The sequence below is a fragment of the Akebia trifoliata genome, chromosome 10 (genome assembly GCF_017979445.1).
Source record: "Akebia trifoliata isolate Shusen 1 chromosome 10, ASM1797944v1, whole genome shotgun sequence".
NCBI lineage: Eukaryota > Viridiplantae > Streptophyta > Magnoliopsida > Ranunculales > Lardizabalaceae > Akebia > Akebia trifoliata.
In genome coordinates this window covers 1,838,861-1,861,792 of record NC_141384.1, presented here as the reverse complement: position 1 = coordinate 1,861,792, position 22,932 = coordinate 1,838,861, and the positions used below count along the sequence as shown (strand labels likewise).

General features: G+C 34.5%; 2 protein-coding genes and 1 long non-coding RNA gene across 4 annotated transcripts; 2 read left to right on the top strand and 1 right to left on the bottom strand.

Moving 5' to 3' along the window:
- The first annotated feature begins 760 nt into the window (after positions 1 to 760).
- LOC147392668 (neurochondrin family protein) lies at positions 761 to 12,947 on the top strand. Its single transcript, XM_086456406.1, has 20 exons — positions 761 to 823; positions 1,577 to 1,739; positions 1,840 to 2,001; positions 2,092 to 2,254; positions 3,023 to 3,159; positions 4,413 to 4,516; positions 4,650 to 4,745; positions 6,007 to 6,100; positions 8,274 to 8,394; positions 8,479 to 8,678; positions 8,960 to 9,051; positions 9,126 to 9,181; positions 9,804 to 9,893; positions 10,007 to 10,106; positions 10,949 to 11,053; positions 11,177 to 11,249; positions 11,721 to 11,884; positions 12,022 to 12,079; positions 12,243 to 12,339; positions 12,554 to 12,947. The coding sequence occupies exons 1-19, from the start codon at positions 761 to 763 to the stop codon at positions 12,296 to 12,298; spliced, it is 2,097 nt and encodes a 698-aa protein (XP_086312532.1). The 3' UTR covers positions 12,299 to 12,339; positions 12,554 to 12,947.
- Positions 12,841 to 16,098, bottom strand: LOC147392667 (RNI-like superfamily protein). Of its 2 annotated transcripts, none has more exons than XM_086455530.1 (2): positions 15,991 to 16,098; positions 12,841 to 14,447 (listed from the first exon to the last, which is right to left on the bottom strand). In XM_086455530.1, exon 2 carries the CDS (start codon positions 14,397 to 14,399, stop codon positions 12,999 to 13,001), a length of 1,401 nt encoding a protein of 466 aa, XP_086311656.1. In that variant the 5' UTR covers positions 14,400 to 14,447; positions 15,991 to 16,098; the 3' UTR covers positions 12,841 to 12,998. The 2 variants fall into 2 exon arrangements, with proteins under 2 accessions (XP_086311656.1, XP_086311657.1); XM_086455531.1 differs by having other exon boundaries at positions 15,996 to 16,014.
- Positions 16,099 to 18,713: 2,615 nt separating this feature from the next.
- Positions 18,714 to 22,375, top strand: LOC147392666 (uncharacterized). Its single transcript, XR_015182398.1, has 2 exons — positions 18,714 to 19,327; positions 21,901 to 22,375. It is a non-coding gene; the product is annotated as an uncharacterized LOC147392666 (long non-coding RNA).
- Positions 22,376 to 22,932: the final 557 nt, after the last annotated feature.

The window sequence follows — 22,932 nt, the reverse complement described above, 5'->3', positions numbered from 1 at the left end:
AATATGAATGAGTGGGAAGATCAGTGGACAATTTTTTTTTCTTCTTCTTCTTTTTTGTAGGAAAAATTACTTAAAGGATCATGGCGGAGGGACTTTTTTTCTAAACAATCGCTAAGTTTTTGGCGGTTTCTTAATTGTCCATTTTAGTAAAATTATCTTTTCCTAATTGTCTTGAGGACCCATCTTCTACATTTCTCACGATTGCCCTTACCATTCGAACTCATCGTTTTCAACCCTCCAAAAATGAATTTTTGGCTTCTCAATCGCGTTTCAAAGACTCTATTACAGTGGAAATGATTTAAGAAGGAAAAAGAAGTTATTTTCAATGAGTTTTTCAAACATTTTGAAGATGTATGTAAAAAAGTAGGAATTTTTTTCCATTTTTTCTCTTAGTTTTTTTTATAAAAATTGATCAAGAATGGTTCTTTTGATTTGAAATCATCTAAACAAGTCATTACCAGTTGTAAACTCGACAATAAATAAAAAGCAATGAGTTCGATAATAAATAAAAAGTGGTGAACTCGACAATAAATAAGAAAACGGTGAGTTCGCCAATAATGAGGGACCATTAAGAAATAAAAAATTTACTAAATGTCCTATGAAGCTACCATCCAAAACTTAGGGACTATTTAGAAATAAATCCCTCCACTAGGATCTTTTAAGCAATTTTCTTTTTTTTTTTTTCACAGAAAAATTGATTCCATATTTCAATTTCCAAGAGTGCGTAATATAGCAAACATGTTCCAAGTACAATTGCAATATGGCCCGTGTTAAAGGGCCCCCCGAATTCATAGTAAAGGCACAAATCGTAGTAAGGGCACCCGTGAATTTATTTTTATGATTTGAGCATCTCAATATATTTCAGCACCCCATTTGTTTTTGTTTTCAACATGATCATGTTGACATTCTCAATATATTTCAGCACCCCGTTTGTTTTTGTAGTCGACATGTTCATATCGACATTGACCAAGTAATGTCAATATGATCTTGTCGACATAAGCCAAAAAATCTTTTGGAGGCATGTCAACATGCCTCCTTCTATAAAGACATGAACATGTCAACATGTCAACATGTCAATAGTTAGTGGGCTTCTTTATTAATACGGTGGGTATCCCTAGTTGCAGCTTTGCAATATTTTTTAGAATTACTACTAACACCCCAACCCTTGCTAATTACACTCCAATTAAAATAAAAAAATTAATGGATAAAAATGAATAATGATTGGGGTGCCGATAAAAACTCATTTTTATTAGATTTAACATTTTATACGAGTATAATCCTAATTGTGAACAAATGTTGAAGTTGTTTGAATGTGTTATACTGGCGAACTTATTTGAAGACTTTCTTGTTCGGTCCGACAACATTTGTGATCTTTCAGAGCTGTAGTCCTGTGTTTGTTTGTATATTTTTCCCTCTATTTTTAGGTCTTCTTGATTGGATTGTTGTATAAATAATTTAAGAAATTAGGGTGTAATGAGTAAAATTTAAGGTGCTTATAGCAGCCTCTACATTTTTTTGAGCTTCTAGCAACACACCATGTTTTAACTTATAATACACCAGAGAGACTAGCTTCTAGAGAGCTCTAACTCGATTACTCGAAGCCTTGAAACAAGCAGAACATTGGAGAAACTCTGAGCGTCATTGTAACTGTTACGTCCTTTCGTTGAGTTCCGAAAACCTTAATTTCGTGTACGAGACACTATTTTACAGTTCGAAGTTGCAGAAAACCTGCTTCAATGGTAATCTCTCTCTCTCTCTCTCTCTCTCATTTGTCGTGAATTTCTTCACAAATTGTTTGAATCAATTTATTACATTGGACTTCGAAGGAACAATCGCCAGGTCTGGAAGATTGCTTAAAGCTCTTGAAAGGCGAAAGAGATGAACAAAGGCTTGCAGGTCTACTTCTAGCCACCAAATTCTGTAAGGGTGACGATCATGCTTCGATTCAAAAGGTTTACGATGCTGTTGGAGTTCGATTTCTCGATCGTCTCTTGAGGACTGGTAATTTCTCGATTTTTTTACTAAAAAATTGTAATTTTTTTTTCCCACCAATCCGTTTTTCCTCTAAAGAGTTAATATTTCTAATTGTAGGGATGGGAAAAGGAATTGTTGGTGCTAAAGAAAGTGACGATCGAGATGCGTACTTACAGCTTTCGGTTACTGTTCTTGCTGCTATTTGTCGTGTCCCAGAGATCGCCTCTTCAAAAGATATGGTCTCAAATGTGCCACTTATGCTGGAAGTAGTGTCAAAGGGGTAAAATTTTCTTCTTTTGGTCATTAAATTTATTGTGTGGTGAATGAGTTTGACCTCTGAAGGATTTGCTTCTGAATTCTGATTGATTTTGTTTCTATTAATGCTTATTTAATCGATAAAAAATGCTTATCTTTTCATTTTAACTTATATTACCTAGATACTTAATAATGGGTTGTGGAGCATCTTTACGGGGTTGCTCTCATTTCAAAACCCAAATTCCAAACCTTGTCAGCCCGTATTTGGAAATCATAGATTGGTCACATTCTTCAGCTTAATTGGTCTTGCTTTTCGATTGGATTTTCTTTGGAATTTTACAGTAAAAACAAACTTTAGGTGATGAATGTAGCTTATAAGTAAGTTGTAGGAAAAAAAGAAGAAGAGGGAAAGACACTTAATTTAGTGAGAATTGATGATCAGACGAAAGTTTCACTTGTTGCAATTGGTGACTTACTTCATCAAGGTGCAAGAGCTGGGTCAGGTACTAGTGTTGATTTGGTTCCGTAACCATCTAGTAGATCTTGCAGAGTGACTTTTGGGGGAAACCCAACAGGATTGCATGAAAATAGTAATAAATTTTGCCTTGCCTAGAATGAACAGTGCCCTTTTGGCAAAATATGTAGTTACGCCATGTGTACTAATGGCGTCCTTTTATGATATTTTCTTACACGAGAGAAGATTAGTTACATTGCATCGTGGATTTACAGTTTCCTTTCAGATTACTTATAAGAAGAAAAAAAAATTGATTGTACATTTTTATGATGTACACAGGTTGGCCCCTTCAATTTTTGACGAATGCTATGAATTTTTATTTCTGGTGTCAACTTCTTCTGAAGATGGACTTACAACATTGTATCAGTCTGGAGGCATGAATGTCCTTGCATCTCACATGCCTTCTTTGCCTGATGGTAATTGCGTAATTTGATTAAAAATTGATGGTAGTCTATTGTAATATTCTTTGGCCAAGGGAATTTTTTTATATTCTTGTTGGGTTCTTTTGGGAAGCTTATTGTGAAAGTCCATTTTTGCACTCCTACGATATCTTCCTTATACATGCTTGGTTACGAGTTGGTGCATTTCATATCGAAATGAACAATTGCTAAGAGTTCAGTTGTGAGGTGCTGCTCATCGAATTTCACCTTATTAATAGGTGGTGGTTATGGTTGATTTCTATTGATAGTTTAATGGTGCAGGATGGATAGTCGTGTCTTGGGACTCGGGTTTTAGAAAACTGATCAATGATTGGGAAATTTGACTAGTCGTGTATCCCTTCCCTCATTCCCATTCAACATGAGGATGACAACTGATGGATGTGGGAAGGTAGCCGGATGGGGTTTTCTCAGTCAAATCATTTTATGACTTGCTTGCTCATGTGTCATTGATTTTCCAATCTAGAGTGGTTTGGGGTCTCGAAGTCCCTTTGAAATTTTATTTTTTCATTTTTAAGGGCTTTATCTTGCCCAATTTTTGCTCACTTTATGGAGGTCTGTCAACCTCTTAATCCTTCATTGCGAAATGTGGTATAATTTTTTGTTCCCATTCCATTTATTTGTTTTCTTTCCCAAATTGATTTCTTCTTTTTTGAGTGGTGGCTTTCTCTTGGATTTTCTTTTGTCAATTCTAAAGGATTCTTTGGTATTTAACTTCTACTGTTATCCATTGGGTATCTTTTTCTTGCTAGGCAAGAAAGGTCAGTGGTCAGTGTGAAGGTGGGTTCAACAGGTTTTGAACCTAGGTTATGGGATCGACACTCCACATGCCTTACCAACTTAGCTAAGTTGGCACTTTCATATGTTGGGGCATCTGGAAGTAGATGAACTGTTAAGGTTTTGTGTGTTTTCAGTATTCGTTTCAGGAAATCATCATCAACATTCTTGGTTTTTTGTTTTTTTGTTTTTTTGTTCTCTCTTTAGATGGGATTTGGTTTGTAGCATTGTTGTGTGGCAGCGCTTCTTGCGTGTCTTTTTGTTTTTCATATTTTCTTTGGCTCTTTTCTTCCCCCCTTCTGTATTAGGATGGTCATCTCTATCTCTTATCTCTCTATTTTATAGTTCTGTATTTATATAAAAAGATATAGGTTAATTTGCTTTCCTATATAATCATATGGGGAATTTTTTGTCTGCATTTTAATAGAAGAATATTTGATGCCATTGCTGTGAAGGTTCTCACTCGTTCGAGCTTGCCTTGAAAATTGTACAATTAATGCTGAGTAAGCTGGCCCTGAATATCGTGAATGCCGAATATCCATCCGAGCTGTCACATGTGGTGGGTCTAGTTGTCATTTTTTCATCTTTGTTTTATCAAGTGTTCAAAGGCTTTTCTTGTTGATTAATCTATACCTGTTCTTCAGTTTTTCCTTTTTGTTAAGAAATTTTCAGTCATTTTCATGTTATTTCAGGTGACCACAATAGCCAGGCAGTTCGCTTTGCTACACAATGCCCTCAAATTTGAAGTGCTGCAACTACTTTCTACCATTCTGTCCTCAAAATATGCTGTATGTGATTTTTCTTCTATCATTGGCGTTTACAAAATGTTTATTCTAGGAAGTGTGGTATTATTGTGCTCCACATGCATACATTTTCTTTCACTTTCAATGAACATACCGATCAGTACAATCAGTAGGTTTACAATGATTGAATGTTGAACCTATACTTTTTTTTTCTTTGTTATCTTAAAGTTTCCTATTGAACAGTTTAGGAATAAATAAGGCGGTGGAATCTGAGAGGAGAAGAGATGTGGAAGTTAGAGGCAAAAACTATGAAGATGTTGGATTAGATAGCCACAACATTTGAAAAATAGTGAAAGAGGTTCTTGTGGAACTATGGGGAAAATTCATAAATATAAGGAAACTTGGTGGTTGATGTAGTTCATGTTTAAATACTTATACAAAAAAAGTGTAGTTCATGTTTAAATAGTCTAGAGGACTGGGCCCATGTAAAAAACCTTGTCCACTATGGATGTCTCGCATTTTTAGTTATATTTCTTTTTGAAATAGTTAGAAGAAATAAAAGGGGTAAAATGTGTAATTCTTATGTGTAGTACTGCTTATTTTCCACTTTAAAGTCAAAATCTGTAGTGGAGAGGGAATTGTGGTCTTGACTGTTAGAAGAAACTATAAACTCCCTTGTGGAGATGTCTTGGAATGAAAGCTTGTCTCTTTTGCTTAGTTTTAATAATCCAGATGTTTTATACCCATTTTTTCCATCATTGTGGTGATGAAAAAAAGATATGAGTTAGTTCGCCTTCCTGTATAACTGTATGGGAAATTCTCTAAAATAAGTAATTAAGTAAAATTTTCATTAGTTGTTACTTATCAAAAACTGTAGGCCACAAAACTGAAAATGGAGAATTCAAGAATTTCCCTTGAACAAGGTCAATGGAGTTGTATTCGTCGTAGACATTTCAAAAAGAGTATTAGGATGGTTGGTACAAAATTTGTTTCATCTAAAACATATTGTGTTTTAGTTAGACTTAAAATACTTCATTTTTCTGAGTCAAGGATATCTTGTTCCTCTCGAATAGATCAGTCACATGACTTGAAATATTAGGTCAAATACACCTTGATATTTCTCAAAGTTGATTTCTTTATATTGTTTTAAGGAGCATGTATATACTTAAAATGTTGTTGAATTTCTCTGTGGCATGTTTATGGTATATAGTATCATTTTATTGCTCATAGTTATATGCTATCTTCTCCTGCATAAATTTTAGTCTGTGAAATTCTTAAATTAATTGTAGCATCTTCATATCCTTAGGCACCATTGCATGATGCTCTCCGGTTGATGGAAAATGACATTTGGGCAACTTATATTCGCGTTGGCATAGTGGCAGTCTTACAGAATCGTGTTGGTATGTTAAATTTCTTTTCCTTGATTTCATCTACAACTGAAGTATCATTATGTCGTTGCAAAATTTTTATTTTTTTTGATAAATAAAATTTCATTAATAAGAAAACAAGGTCAAGTGAGGTCACCGACCAAGCAAAAGCCGAAATACAAAGGGAGACTACCCCATTTGGATACAACAAACCCTCTCCCATCTAGATTGTTTATCTGTGAAAATTTAATGGTCTAGAAGTGCCAACTTAGCTAAGTTGGTAATGCGCGTGGAATTTTGTATCCACATCCTAGATTCAATTCCCCTTGAACCCAGCTTCACCTTGCTAACTAATAATCCTTCACCTATCAAATAATAACAATAATAATGGTCTGAAATTCAATAGTATCACTGATTTCAATGATCGGAATTTGTTTGGATGTACAAAAGGTTTCTTTATGATTCTTATGGAAAGATTAGGGTCACAAACACACAATGAAAGACATTGTATATTTGGATATGAATGACATTGCTGCCTAAATTTGTGGATCATCTTGATGCATGAGCATCCCTGCTATGAACTATGTGGTTGTACTCTACCAGCCTTCCATTAAGAGACACTGGGGGGGGGGGGGGGGGGGGGGGGGGGGGCACTATGTTGGGGACCATAAAAAAAAAGGTCTTTTAACGTTACTCCCTATAGAATGGTGTATACTAGTGTTACCCCCTGTAAAATTACTAGAATTCAAAAGATTTGACTCAAATAAAAGACTAACATATTCTTGTATTTTTTCCCTTTTGAAGTGAATTATAGATAAAAGAGGAAGAATCTTCATATGATTCTTATTGACTTAGAGAAAGCATATGTCAAAGCACCTAAAAAGTAGAGAGTTAATTTGGGTGCTTATAAGGACTAGGAAAGAAAAAAAATGAACATTTGAGGGGACTTAGTGACAGCCCCAATAGGAGATGCAGGTATTCAACTCGAGCTCTCAAAGAGTAGTTTTCAAACTCCAAGGTGGCAATAGATTGCACATATCTTGCAATCACATTCCCATGGAAATATTGGACAACTGTCAACAAAAAAATTTGCCAAATGATCCATACTCTTAACATCATCTTCGTGATCCACGAATGGAGAGAAACCAATATGTGTGCTGCTTTCTGATCGGTAAAGACACAACTTCTCATCTACACCATTTTCAGAAGTAGCAAATCTTGATCGTGATTTTACACAACACCTTAATTCTGAGGTGTCGTGCATATTTTATCTAGTTGTAACCAAGGCTTTTATTTCAATGAAATGGTGAGGTCCTATAAAACCTCAGGCTTAAAAAATGGAGATAAAATGAAAGACAACTGTTTGAGATTGTTTTGTCATCTATTGTGAAGATCAATAACTCATCACAAAAATGTATACAGAAGAAGACCAATGACAAAACCATTGAGAAGGAGCCCTTTGGTGTAAGTTGAAGCTCTAAAAGGGAAAGAGGAAAGCCAAAAATGACGTGGATGCATATAAGAGAAAATGTTATGAAAATATATGCTTAGATTGAAAGTATGGATCAAGATAGAGGTGGAAACAAATTGGATTAATGTTGTCAACTCCAATATTTTGGATACGGCATAGAAGATGGCGACGATAATCATGGTTCAAAATTTGGTTCCGTTCCAGCTAAAACATTTTGGTTTTTGACATATTGGAATGAAGCCTTGCTATATGTTTCAAAATGTTTTAATACCAAATTAAAAATTAAACAGACTTTGTAACTTCTAAAATTCATTTAACCAAATAAAAAAGACTTTTCCAACAGGCTATGTTTTCAGGTATCTATGTTTGTTTCAGAATATTCTGAAACATTTCAAATGCCAGGTGAAAGAGTAATTTTTTATTGCAACTGTCATTTTGAACACTTAAAAAACAGTTCTCTATATTTGTTAATGAATATATATAATTATATATTTATTTTTTTATAGATTTAAAGCCAATATTTCGGAAGTTTTCGCTACATTCCTTATTTCTAAAAAACCCAAAACATTGGAGTGGAACGGGATTTTATACCTTGATGATTATGCATGGGCTGTTTTATCAATCATGCATCCAATCTTACTTTTTATACAACTTTTCTAATATTCCAATGTAGAATAATCTCTGACTTCCAGATTGAAGATTGTCGAGCTTTATTCTTGTCTCATTGATTTGTAGCTTCTGCTATAAAGCTTCAAGCGCTTGTTTTGGCCGAGTCTGTGATATCTATACTAGGAGAAAACTGGCTGATTGATCAGAGGAATTTACCTGATGAGAAAGACCCAATTCCAGTTGACAGGTACATAATAATAATAATGATAATAATAATAATAATGTTCTTCAGACATTGATACTAATGGTTTGATTTTGTCAAATTTTATAGGTGTCTACTGCTTGTTCTAGAGTCTTCAAGGGTTGAAGTTGCCGTCCTTCTCAATGAGCTTGCCTACTTGAAATATGAGGTTTCTAAAAGTTCTTCAGCCACGGCTGAAACTATTCATTTGAAACAACAGAACCTTGGGATAGCATTTTCATTGATAGAAAAGATAATTAAACTGATTTCAAATATTTCCGAAGGCGCAGGTATATTTATTCAATTTCAGCATGCATGTTAATCATCTACCATCGATTTCAACGTTGAATTGGTCTTCTAGTTTCTGCATTAAAATTATTCTTAAATTTTTTGCTCTGGTGTGAGTTTCTGTTGCTATATCGTACCTCTGGGTCTCATCATTGTCTGCTTACTAAAACAAAAATGGAACTTTCCAAAGGATATCGCATGAAATGTCAGTATCATCAAACATGTGTTTGTTGCGTATTCTTCTCATCAGTCTTATGCTCATTTCTTCAAAAATCATATGTAGGGAGCCCTATAAGTGAAAGTACTTTAATGAAAGTGATCGCAGGCCTTAATGAGACAATTGGTGTAGTTGTGGAGTTTTTACAAGATGCAAAGGTAATGCATTTGACAATGCCCTAATTAGAAAAGAGTAACTCACTCACTTCTAAAGTTACAATATTATTTTGTAGGATCACGGAAAAAGGAAAGGAGATGATCTGCTTGCTTCTGTACGAATTATTGGGAGGTATGTTTCATGTGCCATGTCTTCTGCTAGCTCTTTTAACTTGTTTTAATTTTCTTGTTAGCCTTTGATGCTTACTTTCTCAATTATTCGTTCAACTATACAATTCAACTTCTGTTCACACTAATATTTCTTTTCCTTTTACTTATCCAAAAAAAAAATTTCTTTTCATTTCAACACTATCTTCAGCCTCGTTAAGAATACACATCATAACATTTTCTGGTATAATATATTACCATATGCCCCATAAACTCACCTTCACCAACTAATTACTAACTCGGTTACTTATGAAAAAGGAAAACGTACGTAAAGAAAATCATCTGGAAAGTCTCTGTTTGATGTGTAAATTAGGCTTCTAGAAAGTTTTCTGCTATATTAGTTGAATACATTAGTCTGTGTTTTATAGGGTTTTCTTCCATATAAGTTCTTCCTCTTAGTTTCTGTCTTGGATCTAAAAATCGTCATGCATATGTTCAAGGACCATCCATTTTTGTTTGTATGTAAAAAAAGCCATTCTTTATCTTTCCATTCTAACATCTAGGCTGGATCTCTTAAATGATAACTATTATGGTAAGCTGATTAGAATTCAATTCTTTGGATAAGCTGATAACTGTATATGTAACAGCTATTTGGCAGAAACACCCTTTGCATGCAAGGAGAAGGTTCAAGATCTTCTTGATTACATTCTCTCAATCAAGGGTGAAGATGAACCAAGGTTTTTGACAAATTCACTAAGTATTCTTGTTTTAATTGATTGGTCACTGTGGTTATCTGTTTGGGTTATACTTGCAGACTGACATCCACTTGATTCTGTTAATTAAATGACAGCCCTTTTTACTCTATATGCTTCCTGCTTCCAATGTTGTGCCAAATAACGATGGAGATCGAAGGATGTCGGGTCTTGGCTTCATTTGGAGGACATAAAGCTGTAAGTCAGTTTATATCAAATTACTTATCTATCCTTTGAAATTAATGGTTTTAACATTAATAGGACTCAGATAGAATATAGTATTCGAAGAGCATTTTGAAAGAAAAAAAATCAAAATTTCATCTTTGAATCATCAAAAAAAGGAAGTTTTGACTTGCGGTCAAGGGGGGTAAACTTAATTTCGCCACTTTAACGGGGAGTGTTTCTAAAATACCCTACAGTTTATGGAAATTCAGTGGGATGATATAGTAGTTGAAATCCATGCCTTATCTCAAACACTAGTGTTCCAATATTTAAGTTCAATTATCCATAAGGATAAGGAGATTGGGCTGTTGATGTGCGTCTGGAGTGTTATGATCGATGTGCATGAATCATATTGAAGGAAATTTTTTTTACTAGAAAGTTACCAGTTTGGGGGTGAAAAAGCTGGGATGTGAAGAAACAAAATGTTTGAAAATTTTGGGCAGCAAAGATGGAAATGTTGAAGTGGATGAGTGGTAATAGTAGGACAACAATAAAAAATGAGTACGTTCAACGCAATCGTGTTGTTAGAATGGTTTGGTCATGTACATGTACAACAGAGACCAATAATAGTACCCAAGGAGAATGATTGGGTAGTAGCTGAAGTCTCTAAAAAGGTGGAAGGCTGGAATCTTAAAACAAATGCCTTGAATGAAGATATGGTTCTGCAGCGTTGATGCTTCTTTAGGATGGATTATGATTTCTCAGAATTGATTCACAATGTAAATGAACTTAATGTGGATTACATAATGCAGATGAATAAGTTAAGTGACATGAGCATTTTGGTATTACAGAAAATATTGACTTATATTATCTAACAGGTATTGGAATGTCTTGTCAAAATGATTGGTCCGAACAATATGATAGCCGAGGATAGCGGCACCATATTCTTGGCATGTGATACCATAATGAATTTTCTCTTGAAGGTATTGTCATCATTACAAAGTGCATTACTGAAATTACATGGATACTTCCTGCATGACATTCTCTATCACCACTTACATTTTCTTGTTTCCAATCCTTCTTTTCCTTTTCTTTTTTTTCACTAGAGAGAAGAAATTCAATTTCAATTGGATGGGTCTGACTTCGTTCATCTTTTAAGTGCATTGGCGCACTGGACAGGTTTTCTAGTTCTTGCTTTCCCACTCTCATTGTTTTTGTGTATCCACTCTGATGATTAGTGAATATTAGATATACTTTGGGTTATAGTTTGTATTTATTCTTATGTTGGCCACATCCCTTTCTTGGATACATGTATTAGTATTGGACTTCGTGTTTGCTTATATTAGAAAAGCCTACATATTACAATGAAAGTGATTTAAAAAAATAGAGATTCTAATGCCATCCCAACTTTTGCTCCACCCCAACTTTTGCTAATGCCACCCCAATCCATATGTATATCACCAAAGAATTAGCACACGTCTTGGAGTGGCATTAGCAAAAGTTGGTGTGGCAATAGAAGCTCTCTTTAATAAACCACTCTTTCTCCACATGGAACTATTTTGATGTCTTGTTTTCTAAAAGTTAGGGCTGGTTATTATAACAAATGTATGTATCCTCATTGAATTATTGAAATTGTTGACATGATTCCAGAAAACATCAATGACCCATCTGTTATAATGATGGCTTCAAGCATTTGTTCTCTGATCTTTGAATCAACATCAGAAGAGTCTCTTTTGAATCATCCAGATTTTGACCTTAGCACTCTTAATAGTCTATCTCGGCTCATTGCGCAAAGTTTTGCACCATATAGACAGGTAATTTTTATGTATTTGCAGTACCGTACCTCTTTTAAGGTTAAAATGGATGCGGGCCTAAATCATTCTTTTTTAGGATTCATTATTATCACCAGACCCAAATATTTCTAATACCCCTCTATGCAAATTTGATGTAGGATAAGATGTCTGATGATGCTGAAGCAGAAATGGATCTTCACCAGATTGTTTCTTCGGGTATGTACTCCATTTAATTTTCCTGTCTTTCTTCTAACTTATGAAAACCATTGGTTTGGTAAGACCAGAACCAATTAGTCATGAATTTCTAATCAATTATTAAAACTTGTAGTCGGTTTTAGAGTTTGATTTGATTGATGATGTGGCATTTTACCTTCTTCAGGATATGCTCGTTGGGCTGATCGATTCCCCCATATTAAACGAACTGTAAACAGATGAACCACTAATTTTGATAATGGAGGGTTCAATATATACTTGAGGTAGATTTATTGCAACTAATTGATGCAACCCTTATTGGATCCACACGGCCTAAGATGGCCATATGTACAGACCGATAAGGATACCGTTATGGGAAAAGGAGATAGAATTCCTCTATCTCAAAACTCAGGACTCAGATCTATCCAATATTTTGATACGAATAGTAATTCAATCTCCATTTCTAATTGTCTTCCTTTCTAATTCCCTCGGTTTCAGGTGTAAACAGAAGCAGTGCTTCAGAATATGGATTGTGGTCTCACCTCTAACAGATGATATTATGTTTCGTCCATAAACATCTCCTACTCGAGTTTTACTGAAATCGTTTCTTCTGTGGACCAATCCGATTGACAAAGAGGACCGGTTCAACTCATCTCCGAAAGGAATCTAGAGCAAAGGCTGCTGACTACGAGTAACGTAACATCTTGAGCGGGGGTGTTATAATGTTTTGATGACTCGTGGATTCCTTGATATAAATTAAGCCAAATATTTAACTTATACAACAATTATAATATCTTTTTTAACAGTTAAATTACAAAGATACATAACAAGGCTAGTGATGTCGAATGAAGTTTCTTACTTAATCCAATAACAAATGCACATCAGGCCAGCATGAACCCAACGCCTTTTTTGTTCATCAATCCTTTAAAAGCGAAGTAAAAGATTAGAGCATCCATGACAAGTCTTGCTTGTAGGACACAGACCTTGCAGTCCCTTGGATGCCTCTCTCGGAAATCTGAGGACAATCATCAACCGTCAACACTTCCAACTTATGTGATCCCACAAGGGGCTTTAACCCATCGTCGGTCACGCCCAAGCACTTGGTCAGCCTCAGAACACACAATCGAGGAAACTGGATTACGAGCTGTAGCCCCTCATCAGTGATCTCTTGGCATCGAACAAGCTCCAGCGTCTCAAGATAGTGTGTAGAACATAGAGACTCCATGCCATGGTCATTGAAGGAGTAAACATGGTCGAGCACCAATACCCGAACCGGACACATTTGGACGACAGTAAGGATTCCGTTCAAGGTAAATGAGGAGAAAGACGGGAATTCCCCATCAGAGAATGATATCTTAACTGATTCAAGCATCGAACAATTATGGGCAACCGCCTTCAAACTTTCATCAGTTAATCCCAAAGGATTGTTCATCAATAAAGGGATCGAGAAATTTGATGGTACACGTAGTGAGATGGACCGAAGCTTACTCGATCGTTGGGCTAAGCTCACAATGTCACAATCCCGTACCCCAACACACATGTCCAAGTGTAGCTTCTCCAATGCCTTGCACTTCCCCAATACACAAGAAAGCCCTCTCCCCGGACTGATGAAGCAATTTGCTAAGCTAAGCTCCTCCATATTATCGCATGGAACCCATTGTTTCTGCCATCGATCAACCGCTAACCGATCATGCACCTTCATGTATCTATACGCATCTACCTCAAACTCTAATTTCTTCAGTTTACACCAACCGGATCCAAGCTTAACAAGATCACCCTCCCCAATCGCTCTACAATTCTTGATTGATAGATCCTCAAGAGTCCCAAGCTTTCCGAGGTACTCTAGCCACTCAACACTACTTACATTCAAGCAACGGATGAGATGGAGTGTCGTTAGATTCTTGCAGCCCACAACGAGAGACAATATACCACAACCAGTAATCCCTGGAGTGAAATTCAACTTCAAGGCCGTAAGCTTCGAACAAGAAGCCAAATGGGCAAGACCCACATTGGTGATGAAAGTGCAATAACTTAGGGTCAACTCAGTAAGAGAAGGGCAGCATTCAGAGAGTATAACAAGACCTCGATCATCTAATTGTTTCCCTAATTTCGACATCCAACCAGAGTAAATTATCTCCACTTTTTTCAAGTTAGGGAATCGGTTACAAAGCGAAGTTAAAGCTTCGTTTACTGGGTCTAATCCACAACCAACCCGAAGTGATTCACGTTGTTCGTTCTCCATTTTGTAAATGCGTTTACATGCTAAAGACGCAGAATTCCTATCAGTCCTCTTCTTAATTAAACCTAGAATTTCCCAAACTAACTGGTCAGGCAAACTGTCCATCGTCACCAGATTTTTCTTGTTTCACCAAATAAACAAACTGGCTTCAACCTGAAAATTAGAGCAAAGCCCAGATACTAAAATTTCCAATCCAAACTCAATCACATATAAAACCATCAAAATATGGAAATTTCACAACTTCAACTCAATTATCAAAATATGAAACAAAAACATTTTGTTTCCCACTTTTGTTAAAGCAAGAAAAAAAAATTTGCCAATCCAACACCACAGTTTTCTAGATTTTGTCAATAAAATCCCATATTGAAGGTGACACAAAACAAGAAACTCGATGACATAAAAGAACCTAAAAAAGGATTAAATTTTTACGAACTTATCTCATTAGCATGCTTTTAAAACTTGGTTTGGCGTCTCGTCTCATCCATGCCAGATATCGTGTCGTCTCGGACAAGTTTTTTGATACGTTTGAGATGTGTCGTTCAAAAATTAGAAAAATGAACGTGGGGTTTTAAATCTCATCCAAAAAATTGACTTGTCCGTCCGTCTTGTCCATGCTTGATACCAAGACGACTCGGGCGATATGTCTCGGTCTCAGACTTGTTTTGAAACCATGCTCATTAAAGCATCTTCAACCCTCAAAACTACAAATATAGAGATTGAGACCTCCGAACATAACTCCAAACAGTCTTCATTTTTTAAGTTACGCCCTCTATATCACTATTCACCTTTTCTCAATACCTATTTTGTCCCTGTTTTTTCATAAATGTCATTTTTTGCCCTCATTTTCCATGGAACATGTTTTAAATATTATTTTTGTCCCCGACCAATTTCATATTTTTCTAGAATAATGATGAATGCACATGGTAAATATTACACGGCTGATGTGGCAAGGGCACAAAATCGCATATCTTTTTCCTTGTGTATCCAGAAGAAAAAGATCTATGGTTTTGTGCATTTGCCACATCAATCGCGTATGATTTACCACGTGCTCACGACTCTTTTTTCTATGTGAATGAATAGTGTTTTAAATAATGAATAATGATTTAAAGAGAGGGTTGGTTAGAGTTCAAAGTGGTTTGGAGGAAACCTCCATCTTTAAATTTTAAAAAGATGCCAATTTGATGGAAAAATTTGAAGATTTGAGTTGGAGATGCTCCTAATACCACAAAAATAACAAGAACCCAAATTTTATTTTACTTCCAAAACATCATATTTCGACACAAAACCGAAGATTATCTAGACGACATCCTCGAATCCAATCTCATTTACAGCAAATAAGTGCCTTTTTTTCATAATTTTCAAGGCAAGAAGCTGTGTCTTCTGAAATCACCGACATAAAAATCCAATCCAACAAACAAAGCATAGAATCTATTTTTTTTTTTTTTTTTTCTCATCTAAATGGGTGGAAATGAGAAGGTCAGAAAAACCGGAAATTTATTGGAATTGGTTTCATCTCATTGTAGAAGGAAAGAAAATTAATTTTCTTCACAAACGTCTAATCCCAAAATGGAAGAACACAAACCCAAGATCTGAGATCAGACCAATCTCAGGAATCAAACAGATTTAAATTAATAACAATAATTAAAAAATAAAAAAATAAAAAAATAAAAAAGAATAAGAGAATTACGAAGCTTACCAGACCTATAAAACACAGGAATGGTGCAGGGAGAGCTCAAATCAAGCGTATGTTGGGTGTGGCTTGCTTTTTGAATGAGGGATGCATATGTGCCGTACGTATTGACACTGTTTTATATTGCCAGGCTAGTATTTTACTTTAGCACACCAACCATTAAATTAAGGGTAATTTAGTAGAACCCCCTTGAGAAATTTGTTATGTTAGGTTTACCCTTGCAAAATGTAATATTAGGTTTATCCCCTTGACCTAAAGTCAACGTCCATTTGGTTGATGACTTTATGAAAAATATTTATTTTTTTATTTTTTTATTTTTTTATTTTTCAAAATATTTTTTAGATTTAAGAACTTCAAATTAATAAATCAAAATTTTATTCAAATCAAATTTTCGGGATAAACCTAATGTCAACAATTTCTTAAGCGTTTTACTAAATTATTAAAAAATTAACGAATTTTAATTATCTTGGATTTATTTATTTATTTATTTATTTATTTATTTATTTATTTATTTATTTTTTTATTTTTCAAAATATTTTTTAGATTTAATAACTTCAAATTAATAAATCAAAATTTTATTCAAATCAAATTTTCGGGATAAACCTAATGTCAACAATTTCTTAAGCATTTTACTAAATTATTAAAAAATTAACGAATTTTAATTATCTTGGATTTATTTATTTATTTCGTTTTTAATTTTCCAGCACAGAAATTATAGAAAGAGTCAACTGTCCATGATTAGTGTCGGTGTGTTACTGACGACAAAGGGTAGAGAGAAAGGTATGCTATATTAAAAAAGGGTCCCCTTCAGCAACAAACATTTTGGCAAAACATTTTTCAAAACATGGGTTAGAGGTTTTGGAATGGGCTGATTTTTGGTGAGGATGATCTCTATGGTGAGGAGATCATCCTCACCAAAAATCAGCCCATTCCAAAACTTCTAGCCTTATGTTTACAAGTTGAAAAATTGTGAATCATCCATTTTTGTAAACCATTTTTTGAAAAATGTTTTGCCAAAATGTTTGTTGTTGAACATTTCCCATTAAAAAAATAATGGTGTCAAAAAACATAATTGGTGTGTTACAATAAAATTCTGATGTGGGACTGAGATTCTCTAAATTAAATAAAGTTGTCGATTGGAATGGACATTATGATCAAACATTGTAAAAGTTAGCTGGATCGTGAGTTGGAAAGTAGAAAGAATGGTCATATGTTTTGAAGAAATTATTGATTCAGTAACAGCCACGTTTTTAAAATGGTCATTTACATACCCATTTTGATATTTATTTAATTTTACCAAAACAGATCTATACTGCATGGTCACATGGTCTTAAACCCACAATCTCAAAATTGTTTTACAACATGTCAAACCAAAGTTGAATCTAATTAACTAACTGAGTTCGAGATGTGCTTGATTGGGCTCCCAATCGTCTCCTTATCACGATTGTCTTCAAATCCTTCTTTATATTCGGGATAGATTTTAAAAAGAATGTTTTATATTTCTTCACTGGAAGTTAAAAAAAATAGAGTGAATTACTGTTTCGTGAACTGAAAATGAGTTATTTACAATTCTGGCTAACTATTCAATTTAATCACTAAAATGTGACGTTTTTGTTTGAAAAAATTCAGAACTATAACAAATTTAACTGTTTTAAAATGTTTATTTCACAGATTTAAAGTGACTATCTCTGATTAATCACTTTAAACTTACAAAATTATCACTTTAAAAAGCTTCAAATTCATTATCATTCCTGTTTTGGTAATTAAAATAAACAGTGAGCGAAAATCATACATTCATTCGTCAAAAGTTAAATCATTTTTTTTCCGTAAATATCCCTATAAAATAACGAGGGGTCTTGTCAACGTGTGCCCTCATGTTGAAGTGCAATAAACATACCTGGAAATTTGTGTGTTTGTAACAAAAATGCCCTTATAAAACTTTTTTTTTTAATCAAAATGCCCTCCGATGCTTATTCGCAAGGTGTATTTATTACACAATGTGCATGCATCCCATTAATTGTTGCTATTCAAAGAAACCTTTTGAAAGAAAAAACCGAATAAAAAACACACGAATTCAGCCTTGTAAGAAAAAAGCACCAATCACACATCTAACCGTTTAGAATTCCTTCTGTAGGATTTCTTCAAAAATTTAAAATAAAATTCTTCTATGCACTTCTCGTCTAGTTCTATTATTAACCCTTAGAACCCCATTTCCATCATCTTCAAAGAAAATCCTTTTCTCCATCTTCAATACCCTAATCTTTCCTTCTTTTCATAGGTAAGCATGTTTTGAATGAGTTCAGTAACTAGGTGCAAGCAAGAATCAAAGAACCAAGGCTTTTGGGTTCATTACCCTATTTGTATTTCTCCCACTTAAGGCTTTGTTTGGATTGAGAGAAGTGGCAAGCAGAGAAAAGAAAATAAATGAATTTCTCTTGTTTGGATTGTTAAATGGGGAGAGAAGAGACAAGAATTTGAGTAAAAAAAAGATAAGTTTTCTTTCTCTTCGGAAGTAGAGAGAGAAGGAGAGAAACCCTTTTAAAATATTTTATAATTTCAACTCTGCCCCAAGATTACTTCTAAGATATTTTAAAATTGTAAAATTATCCCAAATTCTCTCCCATCAATTCAAACATGGTGGAGAGAAATTGAGTTTCTCTTATGAGAATTTGGGACAACTTTGAAAATTTAAAACATTTTAAAAGAGATCTAAAGGCAGAGTTGGCATTATAAAATAATTTAACACTGTGTTTGGATTGAGGGAAAGGGAGGGAAGGGAAGAGAAAATATGCTATTTTCTCTTCCTTTCTCCTGTTTGGATTGTTAAGTAAGGAGGGAAGAGAAGAAAAACGGAGGGAAGGGAAGGGAAAAAGTGCTGAATTTTGTTCCCTCCAAAAGTGGAGAGACGAGGAGGGAAGGGAAAGGAATAAATTTTATATTCCAAATTTACACTCATCATTTTCAAAATTTCCTAAGAAATATGATATTGGCAGGCCAATTATTACTAGTTACACCCGAAGTAATAAAACAACTTATCTGATTTCAGAAGCCCAAGTAGAAAACGAAGGAGCCGAACTCGAACTCGTGTAGGAGACGACCTCTCTCTCTCTCTCATTCTTCTGGTTTTCTTCAAGAAACACTCTTCAACGGCACTCACCTTTCTCTTCTTCAACCCCACACACCTTTTTCTTCTCCTTCTTTTTTTCAAAAATCCTGAAAAACAAATTTAATCTGATTTCAGAAACCCTAGAGGTGTAGAATGAAGAAGCCGAACGTAGGAGAAGACTTGAGGTATCCTCTCTCTCTCATTCTTCTGGTTTTCTTCAAGAAACCCTCTTCAACGGTACACACCTTCCTCTTCTTCTTCTTTTTTCGAAAATCCTCACTCTTTGTTTTTGTTTTTTTTTTTTGTTGTAATAGTGGGAAATTTTCATCTTCGATTTACAAAAATATTTTTGCTGAAGAATAATTATAATTATAGGAATACCCTTGTATCAATTTGTATTTCAAGTAACATATCGATATGTAGTCTTAACACTGTTTTCATGTTTACTGATATATGCAAATGATTATCTATACATTTATTCCAAAGAAAAGCCCAAAAAAAAAAAAAAAGCTCTATAAAAAAGCATAAAAGGTAGAATTTTGTCTTTGTTTTATATTATTCATTATTCTTGGGTTTTTTTTATTAGATTGTACTTTATGTAGAGTAATGATGCTGTTTCGATCGTTCATCATGTTGGTTCTGTTAAAATCCACTCTCATGCTTGTAAAGGTTATTAAGAGCAACCTTGGTCTCTTTCTGTTAAGACACTTAAGATGTATTTTGGGCCTTCTGTCGTTCATTATTATTTGTGTTCATGATGTGAATCGAGTAAATGATATGCAACTTGTAGAATGGTCATGACCTTAAGATTGTGCCAATCAGGCAACAATTACATTCTGATAATGAGCTAATACGTGGATGAATAGGCTGTAAAGAAATAAGTAATATGCCCATACGTTGGAATGATAGGATTGCTAGATTGGTAAAATTATGGGATGACCCTTCTAATGTCCAGTTTAACACATGTTTTGGTTTCATGATGCATGCAATGCATTGTGCTTGGTGCTTGCACCAATCAGGCAATAATTCTTTTCTGATAATGAGCTAAGATATGGATGGATCGACAGTAACAAGGTCATAGGAATGTGCTGGTATGTTGGAGTAGTAGGCATGTTAGATTGGTAAACTTTTGGGTATAATCCTTCTAAGGACCAGCTTAACACTTGCAACAAAAAAAAAAGAAAAAAGAAAGAGACCTTATATTGGCATCCCAACCTTCTCAACATTGTACAAACAGATTATTTTTTGGCATTTATAATCGGCATGGTGGTGCAAACTTATTGTGTTGTTGGATTGGATGTAGATTTAACCTGACTCATATGTGTAACATATGTAATACATAAAGAAATAAAAAAATAAAAGATAAAAATTTAAGAAATTATTATCTTTTTAGGATGTGTTTCTCCCGTAATTCCGGAGCTGGAAGTGATGTTTCCTCTACGAACATTCAAAGATCTACCTCCCCTAGGCCTTCCGAAGTTTGTGTTACTTCACATTCCGAACATGCTTTTCAGGCATTTTCAATGTTGCAAAACAGCCCTGAAGTTCAACTGTGAACTTGACCTTTTATCAACAAATGTTTATTGGAGTATGTTGTTTGTGTTTCTGGGTGTATACTTTTTGATACCTTAGATTAAAACAGAGGTTCAGCAAATATATTTTTTTATTGAGAAATCTTTGAATGTGTACTTCGGTTAGGGAATTGGTTCTTGGTGTCATATGTATTCATGCAAATCTTCATTAACTATTCTTAAAGGGTTTTTTTTTTTCAAATTTTAATTATGAAGAATATTTGTTTGTAAATGCACAATTATCTCTCTCAATGACTTGTATCAACTTGATCCTGTGAAGAAACTCAAAGTAAGAGAATTTGAGTTTTATTCTTTAAATTCTCTTATTTTATTAGCTAAGTCTTTAAATCCTGATGCCCATTTGATCTTGTTGAGATATCTACTTTAGGAGATACCATATCCTTTAAAAGAAAAAAAAGAAAAGTGAAGGCCTCCCACAATGCTATAGGTTTATTTCCACTTGTCATTGATCCACCAACCCCAAAAACGCTTACTTACGTTCTCCTTTTATTTCAACTCCAATTAGCTAGATGGACCTGAAATTTCTGACTAGCAACCATTAAAAAAGGATTGGTCCACATTTTGTATCCCTGATAATTTCCTTCAGTTTAATTGGAGTTGATGTGTACTCTGATTAAACCAAAGGGAAAACGAAAATTGTACATCGTAACAATATGACGAAATATTCTTTAGGCCGCAGAAAGTTGGCCCATCTAAAATGGCTGTAGGAGGAATGATGGTATCGAGATAGATGAGTGGAAAGACTAGGAAAGATGAAATAAAAGTGAGAACAACCCGATGAATTTAGTAGTAGCCTTATTAGAAGAGGTAAAAAAATTCAATTAAGATGGTTTTGACTTGTCTAACTAAGACTAGCAATGCTGGTTGAAGGTTCTAAACAGAGAAGAAGGCTGAAAGTGACATAAATTATGAGTTGTTCCAAAATATCAAAGACTCGTGCCTTGACGTAAGATTTAGATCTAGATAGAATTGAATGGAAAAGAATGATTCACTGATTACAGATGGCCAATGTGATTCATGTTCTCATCCGAATGATGTGGTTTTGTTCTGTTTGTAGAATGTTGTTGCCTCACTGACCTCTGATAAAAATGTCTAGGAAGCTGTGATGAAGAAAGAGAAGGTTATGGAGTTATATAAAATTATGCTATTTATAAACTCTTTTTCATATTTGTGTTCTTAAATACTGATTGCATTGTGGTTGTTCTACTTCTACTCCAGAAATGAACAAGAACATGGGCGAATCTACATCAGGAATTGAAGGTGAGAAAAGTCCAGAAAATAATCCCGATATTGGAGAACCATTTGGAAGCTCGGCCATGAGTTTGATGCAAACGATCAAGTTAAGAGTGTTGGCAATGGTGAAAAATCTATCAGAGTTGTTTCATTGCATCCATATAAATCCAATCGAGGGAAATAGCTATGGAAACAATATATGGAAAGACTCGGCCACATGAACTGTTCTTGTGGTACTGGCAATGGCAACAATTATGGTGGTTATGGGGAAGCAGGCGTAGAGCTTAATCTGTGAATGCAATGTATACACAAACTTGTAACTTAAATGTTTTTGTTGAGACATGTTTGGTTTCCAATTCCAATGTCACGGAAAAAATCATGTCTATACACTGTAGTTCAAGTTTGTAGCAATGAAATATTGTTGTTCTTCCCCAAAGTGATATATGATTGATTTCAAATACCTCTTGAGACCTCTCTAAGAAATCATGTTATTATGTGTTCCCAAATATCCTATCTTTTTCTTTGTGATTTTAAGATTGCTTAGAAGGAGATAACGAGTTGAGGTTGAAGTCTGAGTACAAACAATTTTTACACTAAAATGAGGAACAGGGGGGTCAACAATGGGTTGAGATGAATGTTAATAAATTACCCAAAAGATAATCTCTGTCATCCCGTTCATCTTTCTCTGGGTATTTGTAATCTTCTAATGTTCATTCTTTTTCTTCTTTCAAGGAAGAGATATTTAGTGTATGCTTGTATTGCTACTAGGTATTTCATTTATAATTCCATTAATTGGAGTCTTAAAGGGTTGGTGTGAAAATAGAAATTCTCATTTTTAATTACATTTGTAAATTAGCTTGACAAACAAATGGAATATCAAGCAGAACAAACCAGAACTTGAACACTAGCTATACATGGTTCTTAACCACAGTGACAAAGTCACGGTTTGAGAATAATTTGACAAGAGAAAGCTTTGGAAACAGTCGGGAAAACATTGGATAACTTTAAAAGTAAAAA